The sequence below is a fragment of the Protomyctophum parallelum genome (assembly GCF_964188405.1).
Source record: "Protomyctophum parallelum genome assembly, chromosome: 11".
Taxonomy (NCBI): domain Eukaryota; kingdom Metazoa; phylum Chordata; class Actinopteri; order Myctophiformes; family Myctophidae; genus Protomyctophum; species Protomyctophum parallelum.
The window spans coordinates 14000293-14019272 of NC_139707.1; the positions used below are offsets into that span (position 1 = coordinate 14000293).

At 46.3% G+C, this 18980-nt stretch overlaps 4 protein-coding genes across 4 annotated transcripts in view; all 4 read right to left on the bottom strand.

Moving 5' to 3' along the window:
* Positions 1–18980, bottom strand: part of LOC310867219 (collagen alpha-3(VI) chain-like) — a 98046-nt gene that overhangs the window by 45217 nt on the left and 33849 nt on the right. The window lies entirely within an intron of this gene.
* Positions 181–1966, bottom strand: LOC310866393 (collagen alpha-3(VI) chain-like; the record flags this gene model as incomplete). Its single annotated transcript, XM_083775999.1, has 2 exons — positions 952–1966; positions 181–800 (listed from the first exon to the last, which is right to left on the bottom strand). Exons 1-2 carry the CDS (start codon positions 1568–1570, stop codon positions 181–183), a joined length of 1239 nt encoding a protein of 412 aa, XP_083632125.1. The 5' UTR covers positions 1571–1966.
* LOC310866394 (collagen alpha-3(VI) chain-like) lies at positions 1682–12727 on the bottom strand (the record flags this gene model as incomplete). The annotated part of the gene is made up of 13 exons (XM_083776000.1): positions 1682–2221; positions 2601–3166; positions 3335–3934; positions 4150–4749; positions 4918–5517; positions 5733–6332; positions 6771–7005; positions 7391–7855; positions 9009–9568; positions 10007–10241; positions 10627–11186; positions 11625–11859; positions 12245–12727. 13 exons carry the CDS (start codon positions 12725–12727, stop codon positions 1682–1684), a joined length of 6279 nt encoding a protein of 2092 aa, XP_083632126.1.
* On the bottom strand, positions 12938–18941 carry LOC310866395 (collagen alpha-3(VI) chain-like; the record flags this gene model as incomplete). Its single annotated transcript, XM_083776001.1, has 7 exons — positions 12938–13477; positions 13863–14422; positions 14861–15095; positions 15514–16073; positions 17059–17658; positions 17807–18403; positions 18572–18941. The coding sequence occupies 7 exons, from the start codon at positions 18939–18941 to the stop codon at positions 12938–12940; spliced, it is 3462 nt and encodes a 1153-aa protein (XP_083632127.1).

The window sequence follows — 18980 nt, forward strand, 5'->3', positions numbered from 1 at the left end:
GAACATGACATTTACTTTACTATAGGGTTCATGTGTGTGGTGACATGTGAAACAGAGGTCATTTGACCTGATCACATCAATTATCTGACCTTTATTAAAGTGGTGCAACTACTTGGACTAAGTTCAAACTGAAAGAAAACTAAATGTGGACACATTAAATGAAAAGACACTGGGTGTCTGTTAAACAAGAGTCAGTGTCTTACCAGTTACTGTTGGAGTCATGGGTATAGCCCTCACAATGACTGTGCTCATGGCAGCGGACAGCTGCTCTTGGACGTTGGGGAGGTCAGTGAATTCAGACACTGCAATAGCATAACTAGGCTCATAGGATATCCTCTGCAGTTCTCTGCTGTCAGAGCTCTTGCTTCCAATTCCAAACACAACAATGCCCTGCTCTTTGAGAGCAGATGCTGGTGTATCTACATTGTCAAAAGACCTTCCACCATTCAGCAGTATCAGCATCTGTGGAACACCTTCCAGACGCCTGCTTCCAGAGGAGGCAGTAAAGACGTTGTCCCTGACATACTGGAGGGCTGCCCCAGTGTTGAGGGGTCTGCCTCCCCTGTGCCTCAGGCTTCTGACCGTGTCCACAATATTGTTTTTTGTGGTGTATGTGTTCAGATTGAAGTGGACCTCTGCATCTCTGCTGTACTGGGCCACTGATACACGGTCTTTGTTTTCTCCTACATTCAGTCTGTCCACCACTCTCTGAACAAAGTCTATCATAGCTGGGAATCCATCCCTTGTGCCATCAGAACCATCCAGTAGGAACACTACATCCCTTCTGGCAGTTCTTTGATCTACTAGGAGAATCAGAAATCAAAAACAAATGATTTCAACATACCTTTCTACTAGCTGCAAATTATTTGTCAGTTTGCTATGCATGTGTCGCCTATGCTAAGCAGGATATTGGGTGCACGCCGGGAGCTAACAAAGCAGGTGTTGTCTTACCTTCGACTGTTGGGGTTGTGGGGGTCTCTTCAAAACCTATGGTGTTGAGAGAGGCAATGAATGTCTGTGGGACATTAGGGAGGTCAGAAAAGTCAGACACAGACTGGGCATAATTAGGATCTGAGGCAATCCTCTGAACCTCTCTGCTAGAATTTCTAGTTCCGATGCCGAAAATCAAAACCCCGTCCGACTTGAGGGCGGAGGCTGGTGTATCGACGTTATCACTAGAACGCCCTCCACTCAACACAATCAGAATCTGAGGGAAGCCCTCTTGACGTCTACTTCCAGAGGAGACAGTAAAGACGTTGTCCCTGACATGTTGGAGGGCTGCCCCGGTGTTGAGGGGTCTGCCTCCTCTATGCCTCAGGCCTCTGACCGTATCAACGATGTCTTCCTTTGTGGTGTGTGTGTTCAGATTGAAATGCACCTCTGAATCTCTGCTGTATTGGACCACAGAAACACGATCTTTGTTTTCACTAATGTTCAAGTTCTCCACCACTCTCTGAACAAAATCACGCATGGCAGGGAATCCATTCCTTGTGCCATCAGACCCATCCAGAAGGAATACAACATCCCTTCCGGCAGTGTCATCATCAACTGGGGAAGCAAAGACAGACATTATGTCAGATAAACTAGATCGAAATGGAGCAGAACACAATCATCAGTGCTGGAGATGTTTTACTACTTCTTCAGTGTCCCCTAAACTTGCCTGAAACAAATATGTTTTCCTCTACCACCAGAAAAAGGTCATGCCTGTGAACATACCTAACACAGTTGGAGATTCAGTAGTAACCTCAACAATCACTGTTTCCATGGAAGAGCGAAGTTTCTCCTGGACACTGGGGAGGTCAGTGAAGTCAGAGACAGACACAGCATTACTGGGCTCTTGGGATATCTTTTGCAGTTCTCTAGCATCAGAGCCCCTGGTTCCAATTGCAAAGGTCAAGACTCCCATCTCTTTGAGAGCAGAGGCTGGTGTGTCAACCTTGTCAAATGACCTTCCGCCAATCAGGGCAATTAGTAACTGTGGCGCACCTTCCAGGCGCCTGCTTCCAGCGGAAGCGGTGAAGACATTGTTTATCAAATACTGGAGAGCTGCTCCAGTTTTGAGGGGTCTTCCACCTTTGTGCCTCATGCCTCTGACAATGTCAAGGATCTCGCTCTTTGTTGTGTATGTGTTCAGATAGAATTGGACAGCTGCATCTCTGCTGTACTGAACCAATGACACACGATCTTTGTTCTCACCCACATTCAGGGTCTCTACCGCTCTCTGGACAAAGTCACGCATTGCTGGGAATCCATTTCTTGTGCCATCGGATCCATCCAGTAAGAACACAACATCCCTTCCGGGAGTACTGCGCTCAACTAGGGAACATGAAATTTACATTACTATAGGGTTCATGTGTGTGGTGACATGTGAAACAAAGGTCATTTGACCTGATCACATCAATTATCTGACCTTTATCTTTTAAAGTGGTGCAACTACTTGGACTACGTTAAAACTGAAAGAAAACTAAATGTAGACACATTATTAAATTAAAAGACACTCTGGGTGTCTGTTAAACAATGGTCAGTGTCTTACCAGTTACTGTTGGAGTCATGGGTATAGCCCTTACAGTTACTGTTGGAGTCATGGGTATAGCCCTTACAACTACTGTGCTCATGGCAGCGGACAGCTGCTCTTGGACGTTGGGGAGGTCAGTGAATTCAGACACTGCAATAGCATAACTAGGCTCATAGGATATCCTCTGCAGTTCTCTGCTGTCAGAGCTGTTGCTTCCAATTCCAAACACAACAATGCCCTGCTCTTTGAGAGCAGATGCTGGTGTATCTACATTGTCAAAAGACCGTCCACCATTCAGCAGTATCAGCATCTGTGGAACACCTTCCAGACGCCTGCTTCCAGAGGAGGCAGTAAAGACGTTGTCCCTGACGTACTGGAGGGCTGCCCCAGTGTTGAGGGGTCTGCCTCCTCTGTGCCTCAGGCCTCTGACTGTGTCCACAATATCGGTTTTTGTGGTGTATGTGTTCAGATTGAAGTGAACCTCTGCATCTCTGCTGTACTGGGCCACAGAAACACGGTCTTTGTTTTCACCAATGTTCAAGTTCTCCACCACTCTCTGAACAAAATCACGCATGGCAGGGAATCCATTCCTTGTGCCATCAGACCCATCCAGGAGGAATACTACATCCCTTCTGGCAGTGTCATCATCAACTGGGGAAGCAAAGACAGACATTATGTCAGATAAACTAGATAGAAATGGAGCAGAACACAATCATCTGTGCTGGAGATGTTTTACTACTTCTTCAGTGTCCCCTAAACTTGCCTGAAACAAATATGTTTTCCTCTACCACCAGAAAAAGGTCATGCCTATGAACATACCTAACACAGTTGGAGATTCAGTAGTAACCTCAACAATCACTGTTTCCATGGAAGAGCGAAGTTTCTCCTGGACACTGGGGAGGTCAGTGAAGTCAGAGACAGACACAGCATTACTGGGCTCTTGGGATATCTTTTGCAGTTCTCTAGCATCAGAGCCCCTGGTTCCAATTGCAAAGGTCAAGACTCCCATCTCTTTGAGAGCAGAGGCTGGTGTGTCAACATTGTCAAAGGACCTCCCACCAATCAGCGCAATTAGTAACTGTGGCACACCTTCCAGGCGCCTGCTTCCAGCGGAAGCAGTGAAGACATTGTTTATCAAATACTGGAGAGCTGCTCCAGTTTTGAGGGGTCTTCCACCTTTGTGCCTCATGCCTCTGACAATGTCAAGGATCTCGCTCTTTGTTGTGTATGTGTTCAGATAGAATTGGACAGCTGCATCTCTGCTGTACTGAACCAATGACACACGATCTTTGTTCTCACCCACATTCAGGGTCTCTACCGCTCTCTGGACAAAGTCACACATTGCTGGGAATCCATTTCTTGTGCCATCGGATCCATCCAGTAAGAACACAACATCCCTTCCGGGAGCACTGCGCTCAACTAGGGAACATGAAATTTACATTACTATAGGGTTCATGTGTGTTGTGATATGTGAAACAGGTAATTTGACCTGATCACATCAATTATCTGACCTTTTTCTTTTAATGTCGTGCAACTACTTGGACTAAGTTCAAACTGAAAGAAAACTAAACGTGGACACATTATTAAATGAAAAGACACTCTGGTTGTCTGTTAAACAGTGGTCAGTGTCTTACCAGTTACTGTTGGAGTCATGGGTGTAGCCCTCACTATGACTGTGCTCATGGCAGCGGACAGCTGCTCTTGGACGTTGGGAAGGTCAGTGAATTCAGACACTGCAATAGCATAACTAGGCTCATAGGATATCCTCTGCAGTTCTATGCTGTCAGAGCTCTTGCTTCCAATTCCAAACACAACAATGCCCTGCTCTTTGAGAGCAGATGCTGGTGTATCTACATTGTCAAAAGACCGTCCACCATTCAGCAGTATCAGCATCTGTGGAACACCTTCCAGACGCCTGCTTCCAGAGGAGGCAGTAAAGACGTTGTCCCTGACGTACTGGAGGGCTGCCCCAGTGTTGAGGGGTCTGCCTCCTCTGTGCCTCAGGCCTCTGACTGTGTCCACAATATCGGTTTTTGTGGTGTATGTGTTCAGATTGAAGTGAACCTCTGCATCTCTGCTGTACTGGGCCACAGAAACACGGTCTTTGTTTTCACCAATGTTCAAGTTCTCCACCACTCTCTGAACAAAATCACGCATGGCAGGGAATCCATTCCTTGTGCCATCAGACCCATCCAGGAGGAATACTACATCCCTTCTGGCAGTGTCATCATCAACTGGGGAAGCAAAGACAGACATTATGTCAGATAAACTAGATAGAAATGGAGCAGAACACAATCATCTGTGCTGGAGATGTTTTACTACTTCTTCAGTGTCCCCTAAACTTGCCTGAAACAAATATGTTTTCCTCTACCACCAGAAAAAGGTCATGCCTGTGAACATACCTAACACAGTTGGAGATTCAGTAGTAACCTCAACAATCACTGTTTCCATGGAAGAGCGAAGTTTCTCCTGGACACTGGGGAGGTCAGTGAAGTCAGAGACAGACACAGCATTACTGGGCTCTTGGGATATCTTTTGCAGTTCTCTAGCATCAGAGCCCCTGGTTCCAATTGCAAAGGTCAAGACTCCCATCTCTTTGAGAGCAGAGGCTGGTGTGTCAACATTGTCAAAGGACCTCCCACCAATCAGCGCAATTAGTAACTGTGGCACACCTTCCAGGCGCCTGCTTCCAGCGGAAGCAGTGAAGACATTGTTTATCAAATACTGGAGAGCTGCTCCAGTTTTGAGGGGTCTTCCACCTTTGTGCCTCATGCCTCTGACAATGTCAAGGATCTCGCTCTTTGTTGTGTATGTGTTCAGATAGAATTGGACAGCTGCATCTCTGCTGTACTGAACCAATGACACACGATCTTTGTTCTCACCCACATTCAGGGTCTCTACCGCTCTCTGGACAAAGTCACACATTGCTGGGAATCCATTTCTTGTGCCATCGGATCCATCCAGTAAGAACACAACATCCCTTCCGGGAGCACTGCGCTCAACTAGGGAACATGAAATTTACATTACTATAGGGTTCATGTGTGTTGTGATATGTGAAACAGGTAATTTGACCTGATCACATCAATTATCTGACCTTTTTCTTTTAATGTCGTGCAACTACTTGGACTAAGTTCAAACTGAAAGAAAACTAAACGTGGACACATTATTAAATGAAAAGACACTCTGGTTGTCTGTTAAACAGTGGTCAGTGTCTTACCAGTTACTGTTGGAGTCATGGGTGTAGCCCTCACTATGACTGTGCTCATGGCAGCGGACAGCTGCTCTTGGACGTTGGGAAGGTCAGTGAATTCAGACACTGCAATAGCATAACTAGGCTCATAGGATATCCTCTGCAGTTCTATGCTGTCAGAGCTCTTGCTTCCAATTCCAAACACAACAATGCCCTGCTCTTTGAGAGCAGATGCTGGTGTATCTACATTGTCAAAAGACCGTCCACCATTCAGCAGTATCAGCATCTGTGGAACACCTTCCAGACGCCTGCTTCCAGAGGAGGCAGTAAAGACGTTGTCCCTGACGTACTGGAGGGCTGCCCCAGTGTTGAGGGTCCTGCCTCCTCTGTGCCTCAGGCCTCTGACTGTGTCCACAATATCGGTTTTTGTGGTGTATGTGTTCAGATTGAAGTGAACCTCTGCATCTCTGCTGTACTGGGCCACAGAAACACGGTCTTTGTTTTCACCAATGTTCAAGTTCTCCACCACTCTCTGAACAAAATCACGCATGGCAGGGAATCCATTCCTTGTGCCATCAGACCCATCCAGAAGGAATACTACATCCCTTCCGGCAGTGTCATCATCAACTGGGGAAGCAAAGACAGACATTATGTCAGATAAACTAGATCAAAATGGAGCAGAACACAATCATCAGTGCTGGAGATGTTTTACTACTTCTTCAGTGTCCCCTAAACTTGCCTGAAACAAATATGTTTTCCTCTACCACCAGAAAAAGGTCATGCCTGTGAACATACCTAACACAGTTGGAGATTCAGTAGTAACCTCAACAATCACTGTTTCCATGGAAGAGCGAAGTTTCTCCTGGACACTGGGGAGGTCAGTGAAGTCAGAGACAGACACAGCATTACTGGGCTCTTGGGATATCTTTTGCAGTTCTCTAGCATCAGAGCCCCTGGTTCCAATTGCAAAGGTCAAGACTCCCATCTCTTTGAGAGCAGAGGCTGGTGTGTCAACCTTGTCAAATGACCTTCCGCCAATCAGGGCAATTAGTAACTGTGGCGCACCTTCCAGGCGCCTGCTTCCAGCGGAAGCGGTGAAGACATTGTTTATCAAATACTGGAGAGCTGCTCCAGTTTTGAGGGGTCTTCCACCTTTGTGCCTCATGCCTCTGACAATGTCAAGGATCTCGCTCTTTGTTGTGTATGTGTTCAGATAGAATTGGACAGCTGCATCTCTGCTGTACTGAACCAATGACACACGATCTTTGTTCTCACCCACATTCAGGGTCTCTACCGCTCTCTGGACAAAGTCACACATTGCTGGGAATCCATTTCTTGTGCCATCGGATCCATCCAGTAAGAACACAACATCCCTTCCGGGAGCACTGCGCTCAACTAGGGAACATGAAATTTACATTACTATAGGGTTCATGTGTGTGGTGACATGTGAAACAAAGGTCATTTGACCTGATCACATCAATTATCTGACCTTTATCTTTTAAAGTGGTGCAACTACTTGGACTACGTTCAAACTGAAAGAAAACTAAATGTAGACACATTATTAAATTAAAAGACACTCTGGGTGTCTGTTAAACAATGGTCAGTGTCTTACCAGTTACTGTTGGAGTCATGGGTATAGCCCTTACAGTTACTGTTGGAGTCATGGGTATATCCCTTACAATTACTGTGCTCATGGCAGCGGACAGCTGCTCTTGGACGTTGGGGAGGTCAGTGAATTCAGACACTGCAATAGCATAACTAGGCTCATAGGATATCCTCTGCAGTTCTCTGCTGTCAGAGCTGTTGCTTCCAATTACAAACACAACAATGCCCTGCTCTTTGAGAGCAGATGCTGGTGTATCTACATTGTCAAAAGACCGTCCACCATTCAGCAGTATCAGCATCTGTGGAACACCTTCCAGACGCCTGCTTCCAGAGGAGGCAGTAAAGACGTTGTCCCTGACGTACTGGAGGGCTGCCCCAGTGTTGAGGGTCCTGCCTCCTCTGTGCCTCAGGCCTCTGACTGTGTCCACAATATCGTTTTTTGTGGTGTATGTGTTCAGATTGAAGTGAACCTCTGCATCTCTGCTGTACTGGGCCACAGAAACACGGTCTTTGTTTTCACCAATGTTCAAGTTCTCCACCACTCTCTGAACAAAATCACGCATGGCAGGGAATCCATTCCTTGTGCCATCAGACCCATCCAGAAGGAATACTACATCCCTTCCGGCAGTGTCATCATCAACTGGGGAAGCAAAGACAGACATTATGTCAGATAAACTAGATCAAAATGGAGCAGAACACAATCATCAGTGCTGGAGATGTTTTACTACTTCTTCAGTGTCCCCTAAACTTGCCTGAAACAAATATGTTTTCCTCTACCACCAGAAAAAGGTCATGCCTGTGAACATACCTAACACAGTTGGAGATTCAGTAGTAACCTCAACAATCACTGTTTCCATGGAAGAGCGAAGTTTCTCCTGGACACTGGGGAGGTCAGTGAAGTCAGAGACAGACACAGCATTACTGGGCTCTTGGGATATCTTTTGCAGTTCTCTAGCATCAGAGCCCCTCGTTCCAATTGCAAAGGTCAAGACTCCCATCTCTTTGAGAGCAGAGGCTGGTGTGTCAACCTTGTCAAATGACCTTCCGCCAATCAGGGCAATTAGTAACTGTGGCGCACCTTCCAGGCGCCTGCTTCCAGCGGAAGCGGTGAAGACATTGTTTATCAAATACTGGAGAGCTGCTCCAGTTTTGAGGGGTCTTCCACCTTTGTGCCTCATGCCTCTGACAATGTCAAGGATCTCGCTCTTTGTTGTGTATGTGTTCAGATATAATTGGACAGCTGCATCTCTGCTGTACTGAACCAATGACACACGATCTTTGTTCTCACCCACATTCAGGGTCTCTACCGCTCTCTGGACAAAGTCACGCATTGCTGGGAATCCATTTCTTGTGCCATCGGATCCATCCAGTAAGAACACAACATCTCTTCCGGGAGTACTGCGCTCAACTAGGAAACATGAAATTTACATTACTATAGGGTTCATGTGTGTGGTGACATGTGAAACAAAGGTCATTTGACCTGATCACATCAATTATCTGACCTTTATCTTTTAAAGTGGTGCAACTACTTGGACTACGTTCAAACTGAAAGAAAACTAAATGTAGACACATTATTAAATTAAAAGACACTCTGGGTGTCTGTTAAACAATGGTCAGTGTCTTACCAGTTACTGTTGGAGTCATGGGTATAGCCCTTACAGTTACTGTTGGAGTCATGGGTATATCCCTTACAATTACTGTGCTCAAGGCAGCGGACAGCTGCTCTTGGACGTTGGGGAGGTCAGTGAATTCAGACACTGCAATAGCATAACTAGGCTCATAGGATATCCTCTGCAGTTCTCTGCTGTCAGAGCTGTTGCTTCCAATTACAAACACAACAATGCCCTGCTCTTTGAGAGCAGATGCTGGTGTATCTACATTGTCAAAAGACCGTCCACCATTCAGCAGTATCAGCATCTGTGGAACACCTTCCAGACGCCTGCTTCCAGAGGAGGCAGTAAAGACGTTGTCCCTGACGTACTGGAGGGCTGCCCCAGTGTTGAGGGTCCTGCCTCCTCTGTGCCTCAGGCCTCTGACTGTGTCCACAATATCGTTTTTTGTGGTGTATGTGTTCAGATTGAAGTGAACCTCTGCATCTCTGCTGTACTGGGCCACAGAAACACGGTCTTTGTTTTCACCAATGTTCAAGTTCTCCACCACTCTCTGAACAAAATCACGCATGGCAGGGAATCCATTCCTTGTGCCATCAGACCCATCCAGAAGGAATACTACATCCCTTCCGGCAGTGTCATCATCAACTGGGGAAGCAAAGACAGACATTATGTCAGATAAACTAGATCAAAATGGAGCAGAACACAATCATCAGTGCTGGAGATGTTTTACTACTTCTTCAGTGTCCCCTAAACTTGCCTGAAACAAATATGTTTTCCTCTACCACCAGAAAAAGGTCATGCCTGTGAACATACCTAACACAGTTGGAGATTCAGTAGTAACCTCAACAATCACTGTTTCCATGGAAGAGCGAAGTTTCTCCTGGACACTGGGGAGGTCAGTGAAGTCAGAGACAGACACAGCATTACTGGGCTCTTGGGATATCTTTTGCAGTTCTCTAGCATCAGAGCCCCTGGTTCCAATTGCAAAGGTCAAGACTCCCATCTCTTTGAGAGCAGAGGCTGGTGTGTCAACCTTGTCAAATGACCTTCCGCCAATCAGGGCAATTAGTAACTGTGGCGCACCTTCCAGGCGCCTGCTTCCAGCGGAAGCGGTGAAGACATTGTTTATCAAATACTGGAGAGCTGCTCCAGTTTTGAGGGGTCTTCCACCTTTGTGCCTCATGCCTCTGACAATGTCAAGGATCTCGCTCTTTGTTGTGTATGTGTTCAGATATAATTGGACAGCTGCATCTCTGCTGTACTGAACCAATGACACACGATCTTTGTTCTCACCCACATTCAGGGTCTCTACCGCTCTCTGGACAAAGTCACGCATTGCTGGGAATCCATTTCTTGTGCCATCGGATCCATCCAGTAAGAACACAACATCTCTTCCGGGAGTACTGCGCTCAACTAGGAAACATGAAATTTACATTACTATAGGGTTCATGTGTGTGGTGACATGTGAAACAAAGGTCATTTGACCTGATCACATCAATTATCTGACCTTTATCTTTTTAAGTGGTGCAACTACTTGGACTACGTTCAAACTGAAAGAAAACTAAATGTAGACACATTATTAAATTAAAAGACACTCTGGGTGTCTGTTAAACAATGGTCAGTGTCTTACCAGTTACTGTTGCAGTCATGGGTATAGCCCTTACAGTTACTGTTGGAGTCATGGGTATAGCCCTTACAATTACTGTGCTCATGGCAGCGGACAGCTGCTCTTGGACGTTGGGGAGATCAGTGAATTCAGACACTGCAATAGCATAACTAGGCTCATAGGATATCCTCTGCAGTTCTCTGCTGTCAGAGCTGTTGCTTCCAATTCCAAACACAACAATGCCCTGCTCTTTGAGAGCAGATGCTGGTGTATCTACATTGTCAAAAGACCGTCCACCATTCAGCAGTATCAGCATCTGTGGAACACCTTCCAGACGCCTGCTTCCAGAGGAGGCAGTAAAGACGTTGTCCCTGATGTACTGGAGGGCTGCCCCAGTGTTGAGGGGTCTGCCTCCTCTGTGCCTCAGGCCTCTGACTGTGTCCACAATGTCGTTTTTTGTGGTGTATGTGTTCAGATTGAAGTGAACCTCTGCATCTCTGCTGTACTGGGCCACAGAAACACGGTCTTTGTTTTCACCAATGTTCAAGTTCTCCACCACTCTCTGAACAAAATCACGCATGGCAGGGAATCCATTCCTTGTGCCATCAGACCCATCCAGAAGGAATACTACATCCCTTCCGGCAGTGTCATCATCAACTGGGGAAGCAAAGACAGACATTATGTCAGATAAACTAGATCAAAATGGAGCAGAACACAATCATCAGTGCTGGAGATGTTTTACTACTTCTTCAGTGTCCCCTAAACTTGCCTGAAACAAATATGTTTTCCTCTACCACCAGAAAAAGGTCATGCCTGTGAACATACCTAACACAGTTGGAGATTCAGTAGTAACCTCAACAATCACTGTTTCCATGGAAGAGCGAAGTTTCTCCTGGACACTGGGGAGGTCAGTGAAGTCAGAGACAGACACAGCATTACTGGGCTCTTGGGATATCTTTTGCAGTTCTCTAGCATCAGAGCCCCTGGTTCCAATTGCAAAGGTCAAGACTCCCATCTCTTTGAGAGCAGAGGCTGGTGTGTCAACCTTGTCAAATGACCTTCCGCCAATCAGGGCAATTAGTAACTGTGGCGCACCTTCCAGGCGCCTGCTTCCAGCGGAAGCGGTGAAGACATTGTTTATCAAATACTGGAGAGCTGCTCCAGTTTTGAGGGGTCTTCCACCTTTGTGCCTCATGCCTCTGACAATGTCAAGGATCTCGCTCTTTGTTGTGTATGTGTTCAGATATAATTGGACAGCTGCATCTCTGCTGTACTGAACCAATGACACACGATCTTTGTTCTCACCCACATTCAGGGTCTCTACCGCTCTCTGGACAAAGTCACGCATTGCTGGGAATCCATTTCTTGTGCCATCGGATCCATCCAGTAAGAACACAACATCTCTTCCGGGAGTACTGCGCTCAACTAGGAAACATGAAATTTACATTACTATAGGGTTCATGTGTGTGGTGACATGTGAAACAAAGGTCATTTGACCTGATCACATCAATTATCTGACCTTTATCTTTTTAAGTGGTGCAACTACTTGGACTACGTTCAAACTGAAAGAAAACTAAATGTAGACACATTATTAAATTAAAAGACACTCTGGGTGTCTGTTAAACAATGGTCAGTGTCTTACCAGTTACTGTTGGAGTCATGGGTATAGCCCTTACAGTTACTGTTGGAGTCATGGGTATAGCCCTTACAATTACTGTGCTCATGGCAGCGGACAGCTGCTCTTGGACGTTGGGGAGATCAGTGAATTCAGACACTGCAATAGCATAACTAGGCTCATAGGATATCCTCTGCAGTTCTCTGCTGTCAGAGCTGTTGCTTCCAATTCCAAACACAACAATGCCCTGCTCTTTGAGAGCAGATGCTGGTGTATCTACATTGTCAAAAGACCGTCCACCATTCAGCAGTATCAGCATCTGTGGAACACCTTCCAGAAGCCTGCTTCCAGAGGAGGCAGTAAAGACGTTGTCCCTGATGTACTGGAGGGCTGCCCCAGTGTTGAGGGGTCTGCCTCCTCTGTGCCTCAGGCCTCTGACTGTGTCCACAATATCGGTTTTTGTGGTGTATGTGTTCAGATTGAAGTGAACCTCTGCATCTCTGCTGTACTGGGCCACAGAAACACGGTCTTTGTTTTCACCAATGTTCAAGTTCTCCACCACTCTCTGAACAAAATCACGCATGGCAGGGAATCCATTCCTTGTGCCATCAGACCCATCCAGAAGGAATACTACATCCCTTCCGGCAGTGTCATCATCAACTGGGGAAGCAAAGACAGACATTATGTCAGATAAACTAGATCAAAATGGAGCAGAACACAATCATCAGTGCTGGAGATGTTTTACTACTTCTTCAGTGTCCCCTAAACTTGCCTGAAACAAATATGTTTTCCTCTACCACCAGAAAAAGGTCATGCCTGTGAACATACCTAACACAGTTGGAGATTCAGTAGTAACCTCAACAATCACTGTTTCCATGGAAGAGCGAAGTTTCTCCTGGACACTGGGGAGGTCAGTGAAGTCAGAGACAGACACAGCATTACTGGGCTCTTGGGATATCTTTTGCAGTTCTCTAGCATCAGAGCCCCTGGTTCCAATTGCAAAGGTCAAGACTCCCATCTCTTTGAGAGCAGAGGCTGGTGTGTCAACCTTGTCAAATGACCTTCCGCCAATCAGGGCAATTAGTAACTGTGGCGCACCTTCCAGGCGCCTGCTTCCAGCGGAAGCGGTGAAGACATTGTTTATCAAATACTGGAGAGCTGCTCCAGTTTTGAGGGGTCTTCCACCTTTGTGCCTCATGCCTCTGACAATGTCAAGGATCTCGCTCTTTGTTGTGTATGTGTTCAGATAGAATTGGACAGCTGCATCTCTGCTGTACTGAACCAATGACACACGATCTTTGTTCTCACCCACATTCAGGGTCTCTACCGCTCTCTGGACAAAGTCACGCATTGCTGGGAATCCATTTCTTGTGCCATCGGATCCATCCAGTAAGAACACAACATCTCTTCCGGGAGTACTGCGCTCAACTAGGAAACATGAAATTTACATTACTATAGGGTTCATGTGTGTGGTGACATGTGAAACAAAGGTCATTTGACCTGATCACATCAATTATCTGACCTTTATCTTTTAAAGTGGTGTAACTACTTGGACTACGTTCAAACTGAAAGAAAACTAAATGTAGACACATTATTAAATTAAAAGACACTCTGGGTGTCTGTTAAACAATGGTCAGTGTCTTACCAGTTACTGTTGGAGTCATGGGTATAGCCCTTACAGTTACTGTTGGAGTCATGGGTATAGCCCTTACAATTACTGTGCTCATGGCAGCGGACAGCTGCTCTTGGACGTTGGGGAGGTCAGTGAATTCAGACACTGCAATAGCATAACTAGGCTCATAGGATATCCTCTGCAGTTCTCTGCTGTCAGAGCTGTTGCTTCCAATTCCAAACACAACAATGCCCTGCTCTTTGAGAGCAGATGCTGGTGTATCTACATTGTCAAAAGACCGTCCACCATTCAGCAGTATCAGCATCTGTGGAACACCTTCCAGACGCCTGCTTCCAGAGGAGGCAGTAAAGACGTTGTCCCTGACGTACTGGAGGGCTGCCCCAGTGTTGAGGGGTCTGCCTCCTCTGTGCCTCAGGCCTCTGACTGTGTCCACAATATCGGTTTTTGTGGTGTATGTGTTCAGATTGAAGTGAACCTCTGCATCTCTGCTGTACTGGGCCACAGAAACACGGTCTTTGTTTTCACCAATGTTCAAGTTCTCCACCACTCTCTGAACAAAATCACGCATGGCAGGGAATCCATTCCTTGTGCCATCAGACCCATCCAGAAGGAATACTACATCCCTTCCGGCAGTGTCATCATCAACTGGGGAAGCAAAGACAGACATTATGTCAGATAAACTAGATCAAAATGGAGCAGAACACAATCATCAGTGCTGGAGATGTTTTACTACTTCTTCAGTGTCCCCTAAACTTGCCTGAAACAAATATGTTTTCCTCTACCACCAGAAAAAGGTCATGCCTGTGAACATACCTAACACAGTTGAAGATTCAGTAGTAACCTCAACAATCACTGTTTCCATGGAAGAGCGAAGTTTCTCCTGGACACTGGGGAGGTCAGTGAAGTCAGAGACAGACACAGCATTACTGGGCTCTTGGGATATCTTTTGCAGTTCTCTAGCATCAGAGCCCCTGGTTCCAATTGCAAAGGTCAAGACTCCCATCTCTTTGAGAGCAGAGGCTGGTGTGTCAACCTTGTCAAATGACCTTCCGCCAATCAGGGCAATTAGTAACTGTGGCGCACCTTCCAGGCGCCTGCTTCCAGCGGAAGCGGTGAAGACATTGTTTATCAAATACTGGAGAGCTGCTCCAGTTTTGAGGGGTCTTCCACCTTTGTGCCTCATGCCTCTGACAATGTCAAGGATCTCGCTCTTTGTTGTGTATGTGTTCAGATAGAATTGGACAGCTGCATCTCTGCTGTACTGAACCAATGACACACGATCTTTGTTCTCACCCACATTCAGGGTCTCTACCGCTCTCTGGACAAAGTCACGCATTGCTGGGAATCCATTTCTTGTGCCATCGGATCCATCCAGTAAGAACACAACATCTCTTCCGGGAGTACTGCGCTCAACTAGGAAACATGAAATTTACATTACTATAGGGTTCATGTGTGTGGTGACATGTGAAACAAAGGTCATTTGACCTGATCACATCAATTATCTGACCTTTATCTTTTAAAGTGGTGCAACTACTTGGACTATGTTCAAACTGAAAGAAAACTAAATGTAGACACATTATTAAATTAAAAGACACTCTGGGTGTCTGTTAAACAATGGTCAGTGTCTTACCAGTTACTGTTGGAGTCATGGGTATAGCCCTTACAGTTACTGTTGGAGTCATGGGTATAGCCCTTACAGTTACTGTTGGAGTCATGGGTATAGCCCTTACAATTACTGTGCTCATGGCAGCAGACAGCTGCTCTTGGACGTTGGGGAGGTCAGTGAATTCAGACACTGCAATAGCATAACTAGGCTCATAGGATATCCTCTGCAGTTCTCTGCTGTCAGAGCTGTTGCTTCCAATTCCAAACACAACAATGCCCTGCTCTTTGAGAGCAGATGCTGGTGTATCTACATTGTCAAAAGACCGTCCACCATTCAGCAGTATCAGCATCTGTGGAACACCTTCCAGACGCCTGCTTCCAGAGGAGGCAGTAAAGACGTTGTCCCTGACGTACTGGAGGGCTGCCCCAGTGTTGAGGGGTCTGCCTCCTCTGTGCCTCAGGCCTCTGACTGTGTCCACAATATCGGTTTTTGTGGTGTATGTGTTCAGATTGAAGTGAACCTCTGCATCTCTGCTGTACTGGGCCACAGAAACACGGTCTTTGTTTTCACCAATGTTCAAGTTCTCCACCACTCTCTGAACAAAATCACGCATGGCAGGGAATCCATTCCTTGTGCCATGAGACCCATCCAGAAGGAATACTACATCCCTTCTGGCAGTGTCATCATCAACTGGGGAAGCAAAGACAGACATTATGTCAGATAAACTAGATAGAAATGGAGCAGAACACAATCATCTGTGCTGGAGATGTTTTACTACTTCTTCAGTGTCCCCTAAACTTGCCTGAAACAAATATGTTTTCCTCTACCACCAGAAAAAGGTCATGCCTGTGAACATACCTAACACACTTGGAGATTCAGTAGTAACCTCAACAATCACTGTTTCCATGGAAGAGCGAAGTTTCTCCTGGACACTGGGGAGGTCAGTGAAGTCAGACACAGACACAGCATTACTGGGCTCTTGGGATATCTTTTGCAGTTCTCTAGCATCAGAGCCCCTGGTTCCAATTGCAAAGGTCAAGACTCCCATCTCTTTGAGAGCAGAGGCTGGTGTGTCAACATTGTCAAAGGACCTCCCACCAATCAGCGCAATTAGTAACTGTGGCACACCTTCCAGGCGCCTGCTTCCAGCGGAAGCAGTGAAGACATTGTTTATCAAATACTGGAGAGCTGCTCCAGTTTTGAGGGGTCCTCCACCTTTGTGCCTCATGCCTCTGACAATGTCAAGGATCTCGCTCTTTGTTGTGTATGTGTTCAGATAGAATTGGACAGCTGCATCTCTGCTGTACTGAACCAATGACACACGATCTTTGTTCTCACCCACATTCAGGGTCTCTACCACTCTCTGGACAAAGTCACACATTGCTGGGAATCCATTTCTTGTGCCATCGGATCCATCCAGTAAGAACACAACATCCCTTCCGGGAGCACTGCGCTCAACTAGGGAACATGAAATTTACATTACTATAGGGTTCATGTGTGTTGTGATATGTGAAACAGAGGTAATTTGACCTGATCACATCAATTATCTGACCTTTTTCTTTTAATGTCGTGCAACTACTTGGACTAAGTTCAAACTGAAAGAAAACTAAATGTGGACACATTATTAAATGAAAAGACACTCTGGTTGTCTGTTAAACAGTGGTCAGTGTCTTACCAGTTACTGTTGGAGTCATGGGTGTAGCCCTCACTATGACTGTGCTCATGGCAGCGGACAGCTGCTCTTGGACGTTGGGAAGGTCAGTGAATTCAGACACTGCAATAGCATAACTAGGCTCATAGGATATCCTCTGCAGTTCTCTGCTGTCAGAGCTCTTGCTACCAATTCCAAACAAAACAATGCCCTGCTCTTTGAGAGCAGATGCTGGTGTATCTACATTGTCAAAAGACCTTCCACCATTCAGCAGTATCAGCATCTGTGGAACACCTTCCAGACGCCTGCTTCCAGAGGAGGCAGTAAAGACGTTGTCCCTGACGTACTGGAGGGCTGCCCCAGTGTTGAGGGGTCTGCCTCCTCTGTGGGTCAGGCCTCTGACCGTGTCCACAATATCGGTTTTTGTGGTGTATGTGTTCAGATTGAAGTGGACTTCTGCATCTCTGCTGTACTGGGCCACTGAGACACGGTCTTTGTTTTCTCCGACTTTCAGTCTGTCCACCACTCTCTGAACAAAGTCTATCATAGCTGGGAATCCATCCCTTGTGCCATCAGAACCATCCAGTAGGAACACTACATCCCTTCTGGCAGTTCTTTGATCTACTAGGAGAATCAGAAATCAAAAACAAATGATTTCAACATACCTTTCTACTAGCTGCAAATTATTTGTCAGTTTGCTATGGATGTGTCGCCTATGCTAAGCAGGATATTGGGTGCACGTCGGGAGCTAACAAAGCAAGTGTTGTCTTACCTTCGAGTGTTGGGGTTGTGGGGGTCTCTTCAACACCTATGGTGTTGAGAGAGTCAATGAATGTCTGCGGGACATTAGGGAGGTCAGAAAAGTCAGACACAGACTGGGCATAATTAGGTTCTGAGGCAATCCTCTGAACCTCTCTGCTAGAATTTCTAGTTCCGATGCCGAAAATCAAAACCCCGTCCGACTTGAGGGCGGAGGCTGGTGTATCGACATTATCACTAGAACGCCCTCCACTCAACACAATCAGAATCTGAGGGAAGCCCTCTTGACGTCTACTTCCAGAGGAGACAGTAAAGACGTTGTCCCTGACATGTTGGAGGGCTGCCCCGGTGTTGAGGGGTCTGCCTCCTCTATGCCTCAGCCCTCTGACCGTATCAACGATGTCTTCCTTTGTGGTGTGTGTGTTCAGATTGAAATGCACCTCCGAATCTCTGCTGTATTGGACCACAGAAACACGATCTTTGTTTTCACCAATGTTCAAGTTCTCCACCACTCTCTGAACAAAATCACGCATGGCAGGGAATCCATTCCTTGTGCCATCAGACCCATCCAGAAGGAATACTACATCCCTTCTGGCAGTGTCATTATCAACTGGGGAAGCAAAGACAGACATTATGTCAGATAAATTTGATCGAAATGGAGCAGAACACAATCATCAGTGCTGGAGATGTTTTACTACTTCTTCAGTGTCCCCTAAACTTGCCTGTAACAAATATGTTTCCCTCTACCACCAGAAAAAGGACATGCCTGTGAACATACCTAACACAGTTGGTGATTCAGGAGTAACCTCAACAATCACTGTTTCCATGGAAGAGCGAAGTTTCTCCTGGACACTGGGGAGGTCAGTGAAGTTAGACACAGACACAGCATTACTGGGCTCTTGGGATATCTTTTGCAGTTCCCTAGCATCAGAGCCCCTGGTTCCAATTGCAAAGGTCAAGACTCCCATCTCTTTGAGAGCAGAGGCTGGTGTGTCAACCTTGTCAAAGGACCTTCCGCCAATCAGGGCAATTAGTAACTGTGGCGCACCTTCCAGGCGCCTGCTTCCTGCAGAAGCGGTGAAGACATTGTCTATCAAATACTGGAGAGCTGCTCCAGTGTTGAGGGGTCTTCCACCTTTGTGCCTCATGCCTCTGACAATGTCAAGGATCTCACTCTTTGTTGTGTA